The 21637-nt window shown below is 37.8% G+C and overlaps 1 protein-coding gene across 2 annotated transcripts in view; it reads left to right on the top strand.

Annotated features, from left to right (window-relative positions):
* ERC1 (ELKS/RAB6-interacting/CAST family member 1) overlaps window positions 1–21637 on the top strand; it is a 148774-nt gene that overhangs the window by 50479 nt on the left and 76658 nt on the right. For both annotated transcript variants that reach the window (XM_070946610.1, XM_070946613.1), the window contains 2 exons: window positions 12275–12410; window positions 15618–15749. In XM_070946610.1, the coding sequence (XP_070802711.1) occupies window positions 12275–12410; window positions 15618–15749 (268 nt within the window). The remainder of the gene's footprint in view (window positions 1–12274; window positions 12411–15617; window positions 15750–21637) is intronic.

The raw sequence follows: 21637 nt of genomic DNA on the forward strand, positions 1-21637 counted from the left end.
ACAGTAAAATTCCCTGTTTTCATCACATGTAGTGGGAGAAAATTTAAAAACACTGTTGTGGTAATTTCATAGGCTGCATGTGCCATAGAACTTCCAAACGTTTAGCATGTAGCTTTATTAATGCCATATGGAAGAGGATGGTGAAATATCCCAGTCTTCTGCTAGGTAGATTTGTTTCAAGTCAGATCTAAAATACTTTAAAGTAAAAGGCCGCAAAGGAGAATTTTTTAATCCAAACAAAACAGCACCTTAATTTTCTTAATTTCTGACTGGATAAGAAGCCAGCAGGAAAGAGACCTAATCACATTTCACTAGCTAAATGTGAACAATACTGAACATATATTTGTTTAAAGGCATGTGCCAGAAGTTTCCACGGAAATATAGTTGCTAGGGAATTGTTTGGTATGTAGTGCATATTGTAAAAGTTCTGCATTTTTTTAAAAAAAAAAAACAATAGCCTTATCTCTGGAAGGAAGAGTTCAGCTGATTATTTATATGTAATTATTTTGCAAACATAAAATAAATAACTTTTAAAAGTAAATTACATTTATTATAAAAGCCGTTTCACCTTCCTGGCTGGATAAATATGCTACTGTAAAAAATAAATGAATCATAGAATCAGGAATGGTCTGATATTCATACATTTATTTACTATACAGGTAATCTTTGATTTATAACTTATGTCTTGTTAAAAGGTTCTACAGATGATTCTCTTATTATAAATAGGATAATTGAGTGCCAAAGTATTGGGACATGAGAGATTTCTTTTTTCTATTAAATATACCATTTTTCCTGGTATTAAAAGAAATAGAATCTCATTGGAAAGAACTTCATTAGCTTTATTCTAGTTCTTGTACTGCTTGATGCTTCTTACTAATACTTTTAATTTTATCAATAATCCTAAACAATTGATTAGAATTATACTTTGCCTTCGGTAGCACTTTATTGAAACACCAGTATTTGATGTTCAAAGTAGGTTTCATTCTTGGATTTCTAATATCAGAATTAACTTTTCATAGCTTTGCTACTAAATAAATGTTAATAAATAAATAAAATATTTTTAATATTTTTAAAGTAACCATATTCTTAAAATAACTGTCCAAGGAAAAACCTCAGTGTAAGAAAAAAAAAGTAAGTGTAAACAGTCATTCAATTTATTTTGGTAAACAGTCCAAATTAAGAGTTTTATATCCAAAAGTATAGATTTTAAACCTTGTAAATCAGGATCTCATTTACATGTCCCATCGTGCAGAATTATAGATAGTTCTAAAAGATTTACAATCTTTTTGTCTTCTAATACTGTAATATTAATATAGTTCAGTGACTCCCTTCACATACGAAATTAAGAATTATAGAAATGAAAATGCTTCTAGATGTCTGTACCTTTGAATTTTATTACAATCTTTTTTAAGGATTAAGTGCAAAATTGTCTCCTATTCATGTCTGACCATTTTCAATTCTACTTCCTTTTTCTTTCCTGTATAGTTATCTATATATGAAATTTGTTTTTAAGATTTGAGTTTCCTGGTTTCCGGAAATAAAATCCACCCAATCTTCTCTAAAAACCCATTTGGGACTTCTTCCTGGCACACATACAACAGGCTAGTTATAGTTTTGTGACTTTTAAAGGAACAAACATTGTTTTTATTGGCATTGGATACCAAGTCTTATAAATGCAATGGAAAAAAAGAACATCAGCGTAAGAAAATGACAAGGACTTGTGGCAAAAGCTGAGAAAGAGAACTCCTGTTTGACTTACAAGTTTTCATCTTAATAGGGCCACATTAATATTTGTCCAAAGCACGGTAACTTTGTAGCATTTAAATTTTAGTCTTGGGGATAGCTGAAAAGAAACAGGAGATGGATTTTAATATTTTAACCATATTACAAAGTAGATATTGTCATAAATTCATTTTTTGATACAGGGACACAAGCAGGAAGTTGAGCAGAATTCTGTTTCACTCTTGCAGGGATGTCTTTATTGCTTTGATCTTAACAAAAATGAAGGCTTTTATCTGTCCTACTCCTGTACCTATTTAATTCCTACTTCCTTATCTGGCTTGGTTTTTTTTTTAATCTTACTCACTTATTCACAATGTGCTTGAAGTATATTTTGTTCCCATTTTGAACTTTAAATATGAAAACACAGTAAGGCAGTGGTCCCCAACCCCCGGTCCGCGGACCGGTGCCGGGCCGTGGAGTACCTGGCACCGGGCCGCGCAGCGGCCGGGGGACATGAACGCTGCAGTGCAAAGGCTCCTGGGCCGTGCGCAAAAGCTCCTGGGCCGTGCGCAAAAGCTCCTAGGCCGTGCGCAAAGGCTCCAGGGAAGAGAGCCCCGCGCAGGTACGCACGTGTGGCCCAAAGCCCCCACCCCTGCGCGCGCTCAGCGGGCCACGGTAAAATTATCAAAGGCTGATTGGTCCGCGGCGATAAAAAGGTTGGGGACCACTGCAGTAAGGTATGTCTGAAGTAAGCAGTTACATACTCTCTGCAAAAGCGGTGGTTGCCTCTGTAGATCAAACCTGTGGAATTAGTAGAAGAGCAGGAGCTCATTGATAAATTAAAAATTTTTGCAGGCCACCAAGGAATACCTGGCAAACCGATTGACTGGTAGGTAGCAGAGTGGTCGCAGGGCTGGAGGAGTTGTTGGCAGTGAGGCTTGGAGCTACTCAGCAGCATGTCTTCATATGGGAAGTGAATTAAAAATGCCAACCTTCACAGGTTTCTTGATGGTGCTGCTTGTTGTGTAGGCCTGCTTTAGATGTTGGTGGGCTCCTGTCAGCCATTCTCACTATCCGGCCTCTCCATCTTTTCCCACTGCATCTTCTCCAACAGATTATGTGCTAATCTGCTTATTAGCCTTGCAAGGTAGTCCAGACAAAAAAGCACAACCAGGAAATTACTAGCTCCATGTTTAGGCTGCATCGTGCAAAACTGAAAGTATTTCTCCCTTCCTTTTTTTTTTTTTTTTTAAATTCTCCAGAAAATTAGGGAGTCTTCCTTCTGAAACCAGTCCCATCTCCCTTTCTGTGGGCTGAGACATCCCTTCATGCTAGTTGTCTAGTCTGTGGCTTTCTCTCACTGTGGCGCTCTCTCTTTCTCTCTCAAAGCTTTTCCCAGGCTTTGTTTTTCTATTTTTGCTTTACTCGATAATGGGCTGCTTTTCTTTTTTTCTTAGTTTCCTCTCCTTTTTTTTCTGTCAGTCTTCTAAAGTTCCGGCTTCTAATGTTTCTTGCCATCTTCTTTTACTGAGCTTAAATCTTCTTTCTTCCTTTCACCAAAAACCAAAGATGCACTGTCCAAGAACAGAGATATGCCAGCATCTCTTGCTTCTGTTAGAGTCCCCTTTATGGCTTCAGTGTGTGTGTGTGTGTGTGTGTGTGTGTGTGTGTGTGTGTGTGTGTGTGTGTGTGAGAGAGAGAGAGAGAGAGAGAGAGAGAGAGAGAGAGAGAGAATAGTGTTTCATGGTGCTAAAGCATGAAAATGTGTTTAGGTTAATGAAACAAAATGAAGGAGGAAAGAACGTGCTCATTCTAGAACCATCTCGAGAGGGGGGAATCAGGAGGGGTGAAAGGGTTCCTTCACTGCAATGCATTCCTATTAAAAACAAAATGCAGAAGAGGATGTTCATATCTTCCTCACTTTTCTATCTAACCTTCCTTCCATGATACCTCTCACTTTAAAATCTGGTGCTTTTTTTATTTCTTCTTCCTTGGAACTATATATTTTCATCTCTCAGATTGTTATTGTTTTTCTATGATTGCTAGTACAGTGTCCTTGTCCTACCTTGACAGAAATTCTGCTGTTGAAGTTTGCTTTCCTGTTTTATGCATAAATGACACCCTATAACATTACAGAGCTAGACACTATCTGAAGACATTGATTGGTTATCTTTCATCCATTTGTAGTCATTTCAGTAAACCTCCATTCCTCACACATATATTTCAGGGGCTCGTTCTCCAATTTAGAGCATTTGCCTCTTTCATACTTTTACTATATGAGTACTCTCTTTGCAGCCACTTTGAGAATTCTAGTGCTGGAAGATCATTTTACTTTTGTGATAATGTAACCTCTATATTTGACAGTTCTACATGCAGAGTAAAAGGATAGAAAATTGGGGCTTCTTAAAATTGGACATATATATATCTTTTGTGAATTTGAGTGTTAAAGAACATTCCTGAAAATACACTGAATAGCTAGGAAACATGAATAAATAACGGTATAAATCAATCCAATGTTCTCCTTTGAAGCACAAATTATCATGCTTAGCCTATCATATTTTGAACATGTCCAGCTTCCTTGAAAGGTCCACAGTGCTGGGAAGAGTGGAAGGAAAGAAAAGAGGATAATTAGTAGCAATGCAAATAGGTCCACCTACCTTCCTACTGATCATCCTCTTCTTTTTCCTTCCATTTTTGTAGTCAATTTCAGCAGTAATGAATGTACCACTTAGACACCTGGAAGGTGAAGCTGAGGACTAATCATCTCAGAGAAAATGCATCTAATCAATCAATCAATCAAGCCTCGTGCAAATCTTCAAATGTTTCCTGATATGTCTTTGCCTATCTTTCCCCTATTAGGTTCAGATTTCCTAGCTAAATCTGTAGAAATGTGTGCTAAGATTGCATAATGAGATATGAAATAATCGCACTGCTGTACCTTCCATAAGAAACACGTCACTTATTTTCCTATCTCCAGAAGATCTATTTCCTACTTTCCTCTTTTTTGCTTTTAGTTCTTGGTTCCCTCCTGCAACGAGTCACAGATATTTGAGCTGTTGGAAACAAGGGAATAAAATAATAAACAATGGAAAGAGAGGAAATCCCCAACAGCTACCTTACTGAAAAGAGTAGCAAGAGGCTATGAAGATTGTAAAAATGAGTAAATTTTTAAATCACCTGCTGAAATATTTTAGTTTCCTGATTTTAAAATTTTGTATTTCTTACTAGCATATGGTTAAGACATTGAGATAAAATCATGGGGATAAATTGATTCTCTGGCCACTTTAGAGTTTTGTGCAGATGGTAAAAGTTGTGATCTAAATATGACATTACACTTCTAGTTTCCTTCCATAGATGGCATACTTGCAAAGAGAAGAGCCTTCCATATCTTATATGTCAAGAAACCTCTTCGGTTAATTGTCAAGAGAACAGATAGGATGCAGGCAAGACCGTAATCTTCTCTGGGTCATCTGCCAAAGCAAGCAAGGTCAAAACAATATCTAATCAAAGAATATCCAAATGTCTAATAATGTACATAGCGGAATAGTCATTATTTGGCTAACGGCTTTTAAAGCCTCACTTATCTTAAAACAGCAATTCCTAAATGTTGTTATACTACAGACTACTATTCTGGTTTTCGTATCCTTTGCCATGTAAGGGGCATTCAGAAAACTTCTCCATAGTAGGAGATTCATGATATAACTATAGTATGCACATGTGTGCATGCACACACACAAAGACATACACAATCACATAGACACAACCCTGGATATTCAGGGGGCCCTCCCCCATTGCTTCTCTTCATATAAAAATGTTCCATGAATAATAGTCTTAATTGATGAAAGATCTTAAGGGCCATTGGCATCAGTAAAGTAGCAAACTTACCCACTGAGTGAGAACTCTTGTCTTTACCCTGTTCATTTATTCTTATGGTCAGAAAACAATCAGGAACTCTATCACCATATGTTTGAGTGTACTGCCGAAAAGCAAATCATTTCCACATTGAATTTTATATATATATATATATCAATTTTCTTACTTCTTCGTAGGGTTTATGTGTGTTTTTCTTCTAGCCAGGTTTTCCCTACGTAGCCAAGGTTTTTTTGTAGCTCTTTTTTCTTTTCTAACACCTAGCAAGCTCTCACTGCTAGGTGGGAGACCTAAATAGATCCATTTCTAGCTCGTTAGCTGTCATCAGTAGGCCACACCCATATCCTCCCTGTAAAGGCACAGTATCAATTTTCTTACTTCTTCGTAGGGTTTATGTGTGTTTTAATTTTAATTGGGGTATTTTAAATGTTTGGGGTTTTAAATCGGCCAAATCTATGTAATTATTTTAATTTTTAATTATTGTTGTGTGTTGTGTTTTTAAATTGGCTGTACACCGCCCTGAGTCCTTCGGGAGAAGGGCGGTATAGAAATAAAATTATTTATTTATTTATTTCTTCTAGCCAGGTTTTCCCTACGTAGCCAAATATATATATATATATTTGCTTTTTTGCTTTCCTTGGTGGTCTTGCGGATTGTCTGAAAATTACTGCGATCTGCCATCTTCTTGGCTTTCAATCCAGGTTAGAGAGACCTATTATAAAGGCATTACTGTTAATGGTTATTTTATAACACATTTTTCATGTCATTCTGAAGTATTTTTTTAAAAGTGCTTGCTTTTTTTTTTCACGTTACATTTATTTAATACAGCTAGATTTCATTGTCTTTCACTCCTAACAGAGCAGAAAGTAGTTGTGTCCTGGTTTGTAGGAGTTCCATCTTCCTGACCAGAAGATCCTCCTGACAGTCTGCAAATTTTAATTACTTGCTGCTACATTTGTGTGATTGAGGCAGTGTAGGGATACAGTCAGGATACTGTACATCTTGCTTCACATAGTCACTCTTACTGAGCTAGCTGAGATGGTTTGCCTTTAAACTACATCACACTTATTATCTTTAAGTGACCCTTCTGTTGTTGCCCGATCAAGAGTGGCTCAGAACACCCATGGACCTGTCCCAGCCCCACATATACAGCGTGATAGAAGTTGTTTATGTTACTCTGTTTGGTTGTGTAAATAATATAAAAGTGGGGGAGCTATCTGTAAATCCATTGTCTTGAAAAATCGCTTTCTGGTCAGGTTTGGAATGTAAGCTGTTATGAACCTCTCCAAGGGAACACGCCAGTTAAAATGATCTAGCCAAGGTACTTGATCAATCTGGACTTTAGAATGTGCTTGAGAAATTCCCCCTTATCTGTTGGTGATATTTTCAAAGTCCTGGCTGGTTCTACGGATAGAAGAGAGATAGGCCAAGCAAATGATACTGCTGCTTTTTAAATGATCAAAGGGAATTGAGAGCAACAAAGGACATGGCAGAGGGTAAGACCACAAGTGGAGGAATTCTTGCAACAAATTGGTTCAATCAGTGATCATGGCTTTTCTTCTGGACATACAACATCCTGTGCTATAGCTGTAGATGAACAAAAGAGGTCCCATATCCATGCCTTCATTGCATCTGCAAAGAACAGACTGATGCTCCTCTACCACACTGGTTTGGTATCTTCTCCATTAAGGTTCTGCAGATGGCAGTAGGGATTAATGGAGACCTATTATGATTAATTTTATTTGCTCTTTTCAAAGTTTATCAGATTTTCCTCAATTGGGAATTCTATAACCTTAATTGAAACAAAGTACAAGAAGGTAACTTCTGTAACTTCTTGTTTCGGTGTGCCCAAAGGATCTTTCAATCATGTAAATCCTCATCTGAAAACCAAGAATTATATATTTGGGATCCAGGTTTAATATTTTTTTCCTTTGCTGGAAGAACACAAAAGAGTACAATATAATGTTGGAACTTGATTCCACACAAATACATGTTTAGATTTAAGTTATTTCCCTGTCTAGGTTTAGGGAGTTTTTTTCTTTCTCTTTCCCTGTCTCTCTCTCTCTCTCTCTCTCCTTTTAGTGCAGCTGCTAATGGATTGTGAAGATTAAAGAGTTCTGTAATTTGTGGTATAGGAGCTTTGTTCATGAAGAATTTCTATTCATTTCTCTTTCCCCTTTTAACCTATTGTTCTGTAAGGATACACAACACAGAAAATAAATTGCTGTTTCCTGACAGGTCATTAGAAGTTCTACCTCCCAAGTGCATAGATTTTTTTTAAACTTGTCTTTGATCAATATTTAAGCTCTCCTTTTTCTATTGTGAAGGGATGCACAACTTCTGTAGTTCAACTTAAAGCTCTCTGAAGTGATGGCCATATTTTTAAAAGAATTTAAAGCATCTCTGTATTAGTAAATCAACACAAGTATTCATTTTAAAAGTAAAATGCATTACATGCAACTGTTGACCTTAGCAGTCATCCTATAATTGAATACTACTAGAATTCAATATAATTAAATTCTGCAGAATCATTTAATTTTTCATCAGAGATTTAGTGTAAGACAAGTGGGTTTTCAGGAGTGAGAAGAAATATATATGCTCTGCAACATATGCACTACTCGTGTTACTAGTATGTAGTAAAACTCCAATTATTCTCATTCTTATTCAATAGTAGCACCATGCTTGGACAAATATGTTCAAATTATTTTCTTTTATTGATGCGGCTTTTTTATCCATTTCTGTATTTACTTCATGGAAAGAGTTTTCTTTTTCATTTCGCATATTTATTATGCACAGGGAGGACCCTTCAAAATTCTTGAAGCACCGCCTCATGCAAGTGCCGGTATTCTGAGGTGATTTCTGTCCCTCTGGTAGGAAAGATTTTTAAAAAATTAAAATTAAAAAAAAATACCTATTCTACCTTGGAGATTAGCATACTGTATTTAATGCCATCTGCACTGTCAGATGTTCACTAAACAGGCCAGATTAATTAGACTTTACACCTAAGAACAGTTCTCCGGGAGCAGACAACTAAGCAATTTCTCAGTTCCTCCTTATCAGTCTGGTGTCCCCATTATAAGATCATTGATTTTCCTCTTGAGAACACAAAAGTCACCCTATTTCCTTAGTGGGTCTGCATTTTTAAAATTCTGTTTTCACTTTATCATTATGGAGTACTGAATGTAGATTACTGAGGAAATGAATTTCAACAACTGTAGAATCAGGCTGCCACATAACAAAATGGACAAAAGTGAAGAGAGTCTGAATACAGTGGTGGGATTCAAATAATTTAACAACAGGTTCTCTGCCCTAATGACCGACTGGGTGGGCGTGGCCCTGGTGGGTGTGGCCAGGGGTGTGCGACAGGCAGCACTCGGCCTTCACCCCCCTGGGAGCAAAATCAGGCTGCGGAGGGGGACACGCCGTGCCCCATTTTGTACCTAGGGGGCCTCCCTGAAGCCTTCTGGGAGCGAAAATGGGTCGCAGGGGAAGGCATGCCCCCTGTGGCCCGTTTGGGGCCTGGGAGGCTCCCTGCACTTACCTAGGAACCAAAATGGGGTGTATGGGGACTCCTGGAAGGGGAGGGGAGGGGTCAGCCAGCAATTTAACTACCGGTTCGCCCAAACCAGCCCGAACCAGCTGAATCCCACCACTGTCGGAATACTTTCTGAATGTGCTATAGATCAGGCAGTTAGGCAGCCAGCAGGCCAGCAGACAGTTAAAGGCAAAAATGGTATACGCCTGAAAAGAATACACATTGTTTCCAATAATGAACTACTCTCAAGCAGAAAATTTTACATTAAAAGCTGTAATTTCCCACCGTTCCTCAGTTGATATTCATCAAATTTTATCCGGTTGCAAGATTTCCCATGCCTGTTAAACCTGATTTGGCTGCAAAGCTATCCAGTGTCAGAAGTGTGGTCTTCAGATGTGGACGATGATTAGGAAGACACATTTCAGTAATCACTTTTGTGCTGCCAGCCCCATCAGTAAAGCAACCAGCTGTACCACTCCTGCTCTGGGCCCTTCCAGACCATGAGCCTCCTCCACTCAATTCTTGAGAATATTGCATCTGAAAATAGAGCATAAACGGACAGGCATAAGAATGTTTGGCTGTACCAAGAAATGGTGGGAACTGGCGGGAATTGTTAGGATTTACTGCTGAAGGAGGCACACCATGATCAGGATTACTCAGAAGAGTGTAAAGTCTCCTGGTATTTCAGAAGCAGTCTAGAGAAGTTGCTGGTTCATTAAGGCCTCTGACGGTCCAATCTGTTTGTAGAACCTTTCTGAAACTTGACTCGGATTGTTTCTGGTTCTCTTCTCTTACTCACTCCTTTAGATGCTGTCCTCCTAGTAAGATTGTTTCTGTTTGAATGAAACTTGGATTGCATTCACAGTTTAAAGATAAACCTTATAAAATTTTAATATGATTGTAGCCCAGATAAGAGCTGCTTGTGAGGCCAGGACATCCAGGCATCTTAGGCTGCCTTATTTTTTAAGTTCTCCTCCTTTACAAGTGAGTGTTTCAGTGCCGCTCTGCATTCTCACATTTAACTCATCAAAATGGTGAATTTTGAAACCACACTACCTTAGCAGTGTAGATCAGATTCCTGGAGAGGAAGTTCTGGTAGTGGAGACTAATTCTGGTTCAGGTGCTAAACCAGATAGAGAAAGCTTGATGGCATTGCCTAACCCTCATTTAAAGAATTGCCCTCAGACAAGGTCACAAGCATTTGCTGTCTTGGAAAACTGCCTTTTTAATTTTGGTGGCCAGTTGAGCTAGCATATTATTCAATGTACAGTCTATGTCATGCATGAAGGCAAGCTAATTTTGCCTCCTGAAATCTCATTTCTACCACAGACTGTCTCTCTTTCATCTGAGCCAGGACATTCCACCCACATACAGACACACATCCTATAGCTTGGAGTAATATTTGCACTCTCTTGATGCCTTTAGAGCAGTGGCCTTTTGCTGAATAATTACCAGTTGTGGGAGAGATCAGTTCCTGTTTTGGGGACAAGAGTTATCGTTGTAGCAGTTCTTAAAAGAGTTATAACCACCATAAGGATTTGCTATGATCTAGAAAGTTAGCGGTGCCCAACTCATATTGAGGGAGATGTTTAGACACAGCTGTGACAACCCTCTGGATTTCCTTCAGTACAATCTTTGCCAAAATTGTTAAGCATGTATTTGGTCACAATATCCAAGCACTGTGGATGTCCAGAAAGATGTAACATTTGGGAGAAGGATCTTTTCTTCCCATACTTTGTGGTCACTCACCCATCTCCTAGACCAGTATTGGTGAATCTTTTCTGCACAGAGTGCCGAAATGGGAGTGTGTGCACATGCAGGGGGGGGGGAGCGCCGAAAACCGGAAGAGCAGTTCCCTGGCATGCATGCACGTGCCAGGAAGCTAAGCTTCCAGTTTCCGGTCTGTGCATGCATGCTGGTCTTCTGGTTTCTGACACACAAAGACCATCTGGCATGCGCACACCAGAAACCAGAAGCTCAGCATGCCGGGGAGCTTCTCTTCTGGGTTCCAGCGCTCCCAAACGCACAAAGACCAGCTGGCCAGCACGCATGTGCGTGCCGGAACCCGGAAGACCAACAGGCAACGGTTGGCATGCCCGGAGAGATGGCTCTGCATGCCACTTTCGGCACACATGCCATAGGTTCGCCATCATAGTCCTAGACAGTTCGCTATTCACCCATTCATGAGACTCAACTGGTGAAAGAGTTTGATGGCAGCTAGGAAGATTAGCGAAAAGTGTGCCTGAAGCATGTGGAAGATTCATCAAAATTCCTAAGCTTAGGAATGTTCCAAATGGAGTTCTGCACTGCTAGAGAGTCCATTTGTGGGAACTCATAAGTGGCTACTCAAAAAAACCATAATATTACCATAATAAGTAACCAGTTCTTCTACAAAATTTTACCTTGCTTGGAGTGTTGACAAGATTCAGATTTCTTCAATGAATAGCTTTCCTAATTAGCATCAGTTCTGAAGTATATTTTAGAGGTTCCGTACAAATGAACCATGGACTCCTTTTTTTCCTTTAAAAAAATAAGATAACTAAGTAGGATTTTCCTTTTATTAAATTACCAGTGGTTTTCAAGTAAATTATTAATGTCGCTTTGTAGTAATTCTCAGTGTTTTATCATAATGAGGGAAATTATAGTCTTTTTGCATATTAAAAAAAAATCTGTCTTGGAATCTTGACTAGGAATTAATTGTATAATGTGTTATGTGCGCATGCACGTAGATTGCAGGAGTGATCTGTTTGCATTCATTGGAATTACGATCTGGACATCTGCTGTTTGGTCAAAATCTATAAAAGATAAATTTCAAACCTTCATAGAATTGCAAACAATTGCAAAGTTTGCATTTCAGGGACCAGAATTTGTACATTCAAATGGCAATAAAAAAGAAGCATATTGCTTTCTGTTATAGGACAAATTCCACATATGTGGTTTATAATCAAACAGAATGGTAGAAATTATTAGACTTGGTTACTTCTAGAAATGAGATAGCAGAAGGAACAGTTAGTTATTTCTAAAACTGGAGAGTCAAGTATTATTTAAGTTATCTGTATTGAGTGTGAACATTCTCTTACAGTACTTGCTATTTTCAAATGTATGTGGGTCGCACACATGTTTGAATATTTGATTTCCTATTTGTAGGCAAATTAAAGATCAGAATAAGAAGGTAGCAAATTTAAAGCATAAAGAACAGGTGGAGAAGAAAAAGAGTGCACAAATGTTGGAAGAAGCAAGGAGGCGGGAAGACAATCTTAATGACAGTTCCCAGCAGTTACAGGTAACATCATATCATATATATGTAATGCATGATCATCTGAATTAAACTGCTTTGCTTTGCTTTGCTTTAAAACTTACTCTGAATGAAGGATTGTTTTATACTGAAAGATGTAACTTTGCCCTCATAATATTCTAAGCTTCTGAAAAGAACAAATCATTTGGCTTTAGCATTTGAATCTCTCTCTCTCCCTCTCTCTCCCTCTCTCTCTCTCTCTCTCTCTCTCTCTCTCTCTCTCTCTCTCTCTCACACACACACACACACAGATTATACTGTGCAGTAGTCAGTTTTTAGTTCAGTCAATAATCAGCATAAAACAAAAGCATTCAAACAAAAGTGTTAAAAATACAAAGCATTTCAGGTGACTTCTTTGGTAAAAGAGTAAAATATTGTGACAAAAAGTACTTTAAGTAAAACTTTGAGACTAGAAGTAGAAATAGTAGTAATGCTAAAATACTAAATCTAAAACTACTGCTTCTGATCAAAAGAGAAGCATAAATTTCCTTGGCACAATGAAGTATTTTTTTTTTTATGTATATCTTCTGAAACAGCCAACAATAAAACATTGAACTGAGCTAATGTTAGAGCCCTTCTCGGTTTGGAAATGGAGATAAAATTTAAACATATGGCAAAACAAAAGGAATTGTCTGCTGAGATATTGAGAGATACACAAACTTCAGTAAATATTATCAGACTTACAGAAGTATCTTTCTAAGCATCCTGACATTCCTTCATTTTTATACTTATTCAGTGTATATTTCCTTCCATTCATCACAGAATATTTACAGGTGCTATATATTGTTGTAAACATATACAAAGATGAGTTTATGTATAATAGATGTTGTGTTCCATGGCAAAAATGTAGATCTGATTGCTACTCCAGCAATAATAGTTTAGAGTAGCTCAAAATAGGTTGTCCTATATCTAGGCTTACTTCTGACTGGCTCATGCCAAATTCAGTAAGATAAGGTTTTAGGCAAAAAATCCAAACGTTTCGCCAAAAACCTAATTTAAGGAATTAATGTATAACCTAGACATATGACTGATTCTTAAGTGATGATTTATTGGTAGCTAATTGTTTTCTGATAGCAACAGTTGTCACTTGCATTTCATTAATTTTTCCAGAGGATTTGTTGAATAGTAGTGTAGGTGTTTTTGTGTGTATATTTCTGAATGTGTAATATACAGAATTTATTTAAACATCAAATTAAATGTTCATCTGATTATATTATAATATTAAGGGCCACCAATTTTATGTGAGACAAAATTACCAACGTTCTATATATTTCACATTTTTGAAAGTGGAAATTAATTGAACTAATTTTATTTACAAAAACAATTGCTCCTTTCCACCAATGCAGAGTACATGGAAATCTGTTACATAGCTCTGCTTTTTTTTATTCCTCATGTTTCTACATAATTATTCAGATGTATTGTACTTGGACAAACAATTCTTTGCAGAACTGAAGATAACAACTGACGATACTGAATGTGATAGTCTGGATTCTGATATATGGTAGACAACCTAATGAGTATTTTTCCTGTCGATGTAGTCAGAACAAACAGCATACTATAATTTTCTAGGACTGTCTTTTACAGACTGACTGAGTATAATTCTAAAGCTTTTAGCAGCTTTATAAGAATGTAGTCTAACAAAACTGCAGAAAGCATAAAAGAACTAGTATTCTTGATGCCTTACTAGTTGCTCCATGAAGGTCGTTCAGTTTATCATCTTTGTTGATAAGAGTATTCTGATACGAACACTTTTTATCTGTTAGATCCATGTTGCATTCTGCTCTTGTCTTTCTTATTACACATCCATTAGTAGAAACTAGGAAACGAACAAATCTTTCTACTTCGGTTTCACTTTTTTCATTGTATTCTACTTTCTTACTAGTTTCCCATTTTAAAAAAAAGAACCAAATAATTATATATAGGAATGCATTTCTTCTAATGTTTGGATTTTTTTATATTCAGTTTTGTGTTAATATGTATACTTTTGCCAGCTAGTTTCTCAAAGGTAATAACATTTTTATTATTTGCTGTTAATAGAGTTTAGAAACTGGTACCAGGCTTCAGTTTGCAAAATGATCAAGAATTCAGATTTGACATCCCATCATTTTCCATTTCCTTTTAATTAAAATCAAGGCTTTATGCTCCACTTTTTTCCATGCTGTGTTTTCCTATCTTAATACCATGTTTTGAACATGTATATTTCACACAGCTAACAATATCACTCTTATGGACATATTGTAGGTATCTTTCATTCAGAAAGGCCTAGCAGGCCCTGATATTAAATACCATTTGTGGTAATTACAATGCTGTGTAGGATTCTACAGTTATGGAATTTATCCTGTCATATAATTGGCAGAATCCAAAGCACTTGGTAGATGGCCATTTTATCATAACAGCAAATCAATCAAATCTTTATTACAATCATACAGCATAAGGAAGGTATAACAGCTAGGAAAGGCAACTATTTCTTGTATATAAGTTCAGAAACAGAAAATGATCCAACATTTGCTACAATGCATTTCAAGTTTTCAAGATTTGATTAATCATCTCTAGTTGGTTATATTTTCAGGCATTAAGTGAATATTTAATGTAGCATTTTGATCTGTAAACATGTGTTTTATTCTGAGAAGATTATGTTTCTAGTCATATAGTACAGGGTTTTTTTCAAATACAACTTATCTTATTCCTTTGTCTTCAGATTTTCACCTATTTTTTTTTCAGTTAGATCAACTACCGGTATCTTTATATGAAAGGGGGTTGAGAGATCTTAGTATTGTTTTTTTAAGACAGTTTTTCTTAAGTCATTTACTACATCTCATGCTTCTTCTGATTTCTTACTTTTGAACTGTCAGATTGAGGGTACCTGTGAAGGAAGGGTAATGCTTGCTGTACATCTACATCTTCTGCCTACTAACCTGAATTGCATGTGAAGATGTGCTTTTGCACAAAAAAACTACCCACCAGTCTCTAGCTGTCTTAACACTAATTGCACTGCTATTGCTCATCTCAGTTTGCTAACTTTTGTCTTGGCTATGGATTTACTCCAGCTCTTCCTTCACCTTACATCTGTGATTTTCTTCTGTATGAAAACTTAACTTTGTGGAATTCCATTGCTGGAAACTCCCTTGTGGGTGACCTGGCACTTGACTTATTTGCTCTAGAAGCTACTTCATCTGGTGTCCTATCATTTTCCAGGATAGTTTGCATAAGAAGGATGATCGAATTGAGGAGCTAGAAGAAGCACTGAGAGAGAGTGTACAAATAACTGCAGAACGGGAAATGATATTAGCTCAAGAAGAATCAGCCAGGACACAAGCTGAAAAACAGGTTTGCATGCTTATGGTCACAGGTATTGATATTTCAGGTTAATATTGGTAATACAAGTAAAGGAAATATATTAAAACATGCGATGTATAATCAATTTTTCCAAATATATAAATTGTAGGCCTCAAAATAAGCCGCCTCAGTAATGCCATCACATTTCACTACATAAGAAGCAGATAGAATCAACCTTGTTCTAAGAATGTGTTACTAGATTGTTCTTGAGCATTGTTAGACTGCAACTTTATAAATGGCTAACTGTCTTTGTTTAGAGATGTTATTGTCCAAAATATTTAAAAGCTGCCTGATTGTTCCTGAACTGAACCACATAAATAATGTTTAAGACTGTAAGGTAGAGGGAATGAGCCAAATAAATGAAGTGAAAAATATGACAGGTACAGCTAGCATGACAAATGAAGCAGAGAGGGAGGGGAGAAGAAAGGAAGACACAGAGCGTCAGGCAATTGTTTCAAAAAGATAAAATCCGAACCTTTTTCTCTTTGCTGCAGTAAAGACTAAAACCACAGTAGACCCAGGAACACAGTAGAAGTTAAGAACGGTTATGAGGTCAGATCCCTTTCATAAAGTCGTTTGAAATTTTTTTTCCAAAAACTATAGCTATCAGCTATCAAAATAAATCTCACAAAGAGCATTTTTCCACATATAAATAGAATATTGTATTCAAAGAAGAAATGAGTTTTTTTTGCTTTAATCTTGACCCCACCCCCCCACCCCCACCCCTGAAATGAAGCTGTAATCCAGAGAGGATGAGGTCAGCAACTTCCCTAGCTAGCAGCTGTGTCTTGGGCCAGCTGCAGTTTTCTGGTCATTTTTGAAAATAGCCCCATTATGTATCTCTTTGTGTTGCCGAAGGTTTTTCTTGATATGACTTTCACCTGCTGCTCCAGCAAGAGTCATAGGTCCAAGAAATACTCTTGATCACCCACTGGCTCTTTCTGGGGAAATTCAACCCCATCAAGAACTATTGATGGAATTTCCATGGAATTAGAGAGTTTCTGTACTAATGAAAGCCATTTTATTTCACCTAGTCCCTCACAGTTTCCAAGCACTGGTCAGGACTTCCTGCTCATTGCTTCTTTGGCCTGGAGACATGATATAAAGTTAGGAATCATTGGCATATTGATGTTACTGAAGCATGCTAATGTTAACGAAGCCAAAGCAACAGCTGACTTCTCCCGGTAATTTCATGTAGTTGTTAAATAAGATAGAAGAGAATGAATACCCTGAAATAAGGAGTTGGTTTGACCTTTCCTTCCCCAGTAATACTAATCAGATATGTTTTTCAAGAAGGAATGAAACCTCTGCAAAACAGTATTTTCAGTCCCCAGCCTGCACAGACAATTCAGAACAATACTATGGGCATTTGTATTGAATGTGCAACATGAAATAGGCATGGATTGGTGCTGTACTATAATGTCCTTAGATATGACCACTGTAATATAGTCAGGTCTGTGTGTGTATTTGTGTGTACAGACGCAAAAAGTATGTGCATGTATACAACACATACGAATGCAGCTAGGTCTTCCCATCAAGATGGTATCCATTTATCTATTTTTACTCACAATACTGTGTGTATGTGTATATATATGTTGTGGCCCGCCAGTGGCCTGCACAGATTGTTGCTGATTCTGACGACGAGGAGGCTGTTGTGGTGTTGCGCCAGCAGCCTGTGCAGCCGGCGCTCGAGTCGGACAGCAAGGGGGCTGAAGAAGATGTGGTGCCGGAGGCAGGGATTCAGCCAGGGCCTTCAGAACCTCCAGAGGCTCATTTAAGTGCAGAGGATGAAGTGGAGGAGCCTCTTCTCAATGCACAGGCACGCAGAGCTGCCAAAAGGCAGAAGTGGTTACTCAGGAGGTCTCCTCGAGAGTAAGGCTTGGGGCTAATTGGCCACTCCCTTAGCCTATTTAAGTTTGCACACAGCTTGTAAAAGTTGCAGAAAACAACGCATGTTCGCTCGATCATTGAATCTGGATTTTCTTTGCAAACCTTGCTTCTGGGCTTTTTGCCAACTCTCGTAAGACTTTATCTTTCTGTGGAATTTCTGGCAGGTTGTTAAGAACGTTTTAGTTAACAGCCTGCATTTGTAAAAAACTACATTTGGAAGTAAATTGAGTTTGGTTCATAGTTTGTGTGTGCTGCATTCTCTGGGATCCATAGCTGGGGCAGAACAATATATATATATACACACGTCATTCTGAAGGCCTCTAATATCTTAGAAATAATTAATGAGCAATTTCCATAAGTGATTAGAAAGTGAAGTTTGTGAATTTAGTGTCCTTCAAAAACTAATCCCACCCTTTCTTGGTGCTCAATCCTACCAAAATCTTTGTCCCACAAAGTCCTCAGCTGTCCAGAGCACGTGTGAGTGATCTCCCATCATCTTTTTATCTAGAGAAGTTCCAAGAAACTGATCTTCTCACTGGTTCCTTGGTCTCTGCTGCAGTCATTGGTCCTGCTTTCGTAGAGCCGTCTTTAGTTTGCCATACCTTTCCCAAAAGCCCCTGAAAAACATCTTCTTTAAACTTGATTATTTGTCATCAGTACTTTATTTGTTTTTTCTTTTTTTAAAACATGAGAATTTTTCCCATAGAGGACTAGAAAAGAGACACAAAATAATATTTCTGAATGTTGATCTGCACTCAGTTTTAGGAGTCTTTCCTATAAATATAGCAGCGGTGAAATCCGGCTGGATCTATCCGGCTCGCATGAACCGGTAGCGCCAGCAATGGGAGGCTCCGCCCACCCACCAGGACATTACTACGTCCCATTTTTTACCCTCTGCACTTGCGCAGAAGAGGCAGGCATGCGCGCTTCCTTTCCCGAATCAGTAGCGAAGGTAAGTGGATTTCACTGCTGAAATATAGCCCTAAGACGTGAGAGCTCATCTTCTTTGCATTTCTGGAAAAATGGAGACCCTGTCTGCAAAAGACTTTAGCAAATCTATAACTCTTCAGCTTTCTCTTCTCCATGCTATGCTTCTTTAAAAAGCTCTTGACGGCACATTCAAATTGATATGGCTGACAATACATCAGGAATAACATAAACAACTGCAACCTTTTTCATGAGTTTTGCATCAAAGTCCAGTTTTTATATTTAAGATTCTTCTAACAATTTTACTTTGAATAAGCCATAATGTAAAATTAGCTGTTTAAAAAATTGTCTTCAAACCTATCTTCGCTATTTCATTCTTCAGTGTTTAAATCCTGTTGCCCTTTTCATCACAGTTCTAGCTAAATTTTGTTCATAGATATTTTTTAAAATTATCTTCTGATATAACTCTGTCCCGAAGTTTATCTAACCAAAGTACTCCCATAGATTAATCTATTACATATGGTTTCCTCTGTCCACAGTGTACTATAGCGCTGAATAAACTCAAACGGTGTTATCAAATTATCATTGATATGTAAATTAATCATCTGATGCAAAAGAGGAGTCTACTGGCTCAGACATGGGTGAATTCTCTGGAGGAGAACACAGTAAAGAACAGGAAGTGAACAGAGACGTCTAGAGCATTCTTCATATTTTTTTGAGATGTGTTCCAACAAATTAGGCAGGCAGTGGGACTGAAATTACTGTATTTTTCAGAGTATAAGACACACTTTTTTCCCTCCTAAAAGAGGCTGAAAATTTGGGTGCATCTTATACTCCAAATGTAACCCTGCGCGTTGCCCAAAATGGCTACCCGGAACAGCTGCTGCCTTCTCTTACCCTTCTGCGCTTCGCCTGCTTTAGTCACTGGAGCTCCCTCTGAGGATCAGCTGTGCTTTTGAAGCTATTTTTCAGCCCCAACACGAGCGAAGCGATCTTCCGTGTTTTGCCTGCTTTTCTAATTGCTGCTTCCTCCGACAATCAGCTGTGCTTTGGAAGCACAGCCCCAACCAGCTCCAACCTCAAAACCAGCAAGCAAACTAATGTGCTGGGACTAGCCAGATGAATACCTGGTAGGCAGAATTCCCACCCCTCTATTTTCCTCCCAAAAAACTAAGGTGCGTTTTATACTCTGAAAAATACAGTAGTTTTGGGATGTGTTCTGCTGCTTTTGGGGGGTGTTCCTGGTGTTTTAGGCTGTTGTGTTTTGTTTTTTTTAACTGACATTTTTAAGTTGATTTAGTTCTCTAAATCGAGTTTTACTTTGAAGGACTAGCGCAAATTAAGAATAGAAAAATTTTTGAAGCTTTACAACAGCCTTTCAGCTTACCAACAAACCCATAAATCCAGTTATTGCCTTCATATCAAGCTTCTGACTTTGCATAGAGGAATTATTTTTATTTAAGTAAACGTTTCAATGTTACGAGTTAAATCAAGCATCTGCTTTAGTTAAACAGACAGATTCATTTAAATAGAGGCCCAGATGCAGAGAAGGATAGAAACCTTCTTATTGGTTATAGTATTTGGTGCCAGTTTATTGTCTTTTGCAGTTTTTTTTAATCTCTTCTTTTTTCTATTGCTTAACAAGCTGCAACTGCTATTTCTTCTCTTCAGGTCTGGGAAGGTCGATAGATTTGAAGAATGGTTTCGTTTCTTTTTTTTCAGTGAGGAAAAGATTTTAGGGTATTTTTCCCCCCATGATTCATGCCATAGTTTTGCCACCATATTATGCTATTTGGAAGATCACATTGAGTGCATACATTCTGCACACAGAGAATCAAATTCTCTCTTGCTGAGCTCTTTGAGGTAGTTCAGAAAAGAAACCAAAACCATGAGTACTATTAATACTACCTTGATTGTACGATTACAGTAATATAATCTTGGAAGTCTGAAAGCACTTACGTCCCCATCGCCTATCTTTTCTTTCCAGAGAACTAGGGAAGGTCCCTTCTGAGATGCTTTCTTCACCACCATTCCTTCTGCAAGCTGAGCTATCTCTTGTCAGACTTGGCTGCGGCTCTTCTTCCTGTCTCCCAAGCCCATTATAGCATGTCTCTTCTTAAATAAAACTGTAAGAAGTTAGGAAATGTATCTGTTGAGGTTGCAATACATATCGCATTTAGTCTGTAAACCCCAAAGATTAGTTTCAGTAGCCAAGTCAAACAATCTGTTTCCAAACAATGAAACATACATTGAAAATGAGCATCATCTTCCACTCTCAAAAATATTTTCGTAATAAAAAGCTTTCTTAAACTTTTCCAGATATTTGTACTTCAGATTAGCATATTTTTTTCATAGGAGTCCTTAGTCCCGTGATGGCGAGCTTAGGGGAGGCATGCCCGAAGTGGCGCACAGAGCCATGTCACCTGGCACGCACAGCATCGCCCGTTCCTCTTCCGGGTTTCTGGTGCGCATGTGTGCATGATGATCAGTTGGCCCTTTTCAGCACTCGGTGCCACATCCACGCACGCACACTCGCTCCATTTTCAGCACTTGGCGCCGAAAAGGTTTGCCATCACAGCCTTAGTCTATCTTTAAAAAACGTTGGATATTTATGGATTTGCATTGTTAGTTCTGTCCATGTGACTTCTACTGCATATCTGGAAGCAGGTAATGATTGACCTTAAAACCCATAACTGATATTACAACTTAAACATGTAACAGTATATTTTATGAAGATCCGAAGCAATATAATTTGATAATAACAGTATTTCAGAATATTCTCAATTTCTGTGTCTTTAGTAGTCCATTTTTATTTAAAAGAGTTTCAACACTTGGATCTTAAATCAAGAAGCATGGATTTTTTAATATATCCAGATAACATTATTCTGAAGGACTTGTATTAGATGTTACATAATCTTAAGCATATGGGAGAGAGTGTTTGGGAATTTCTTTGTCAGTTATGCTAAAAGTATCTCATTTCTACATTGTTTCCATGAAGTGTTGGTAACTTGGTGCCCTATAGATTAATGTATTTTGCAGGGTTTGTTGAATGCCCCAATATC

The sequence above is a fragment of the Pituophis catenifer genome, unplaced genomic scaffold, assembly GCF_029215685.1.
Source record: "Pituophis catenifer annectens isolate HBS135680 unplaced genomic scaffold, rPitCat1.0.hap2 SCAF_7, whole genome shotgun sequence".
NCBI classification, from domain to species: Eukaryota; Metazoa; Chordata; class Lepidosauria; order Squamata; family Colubridae; genus Pituophis; species Pituophis catenifer.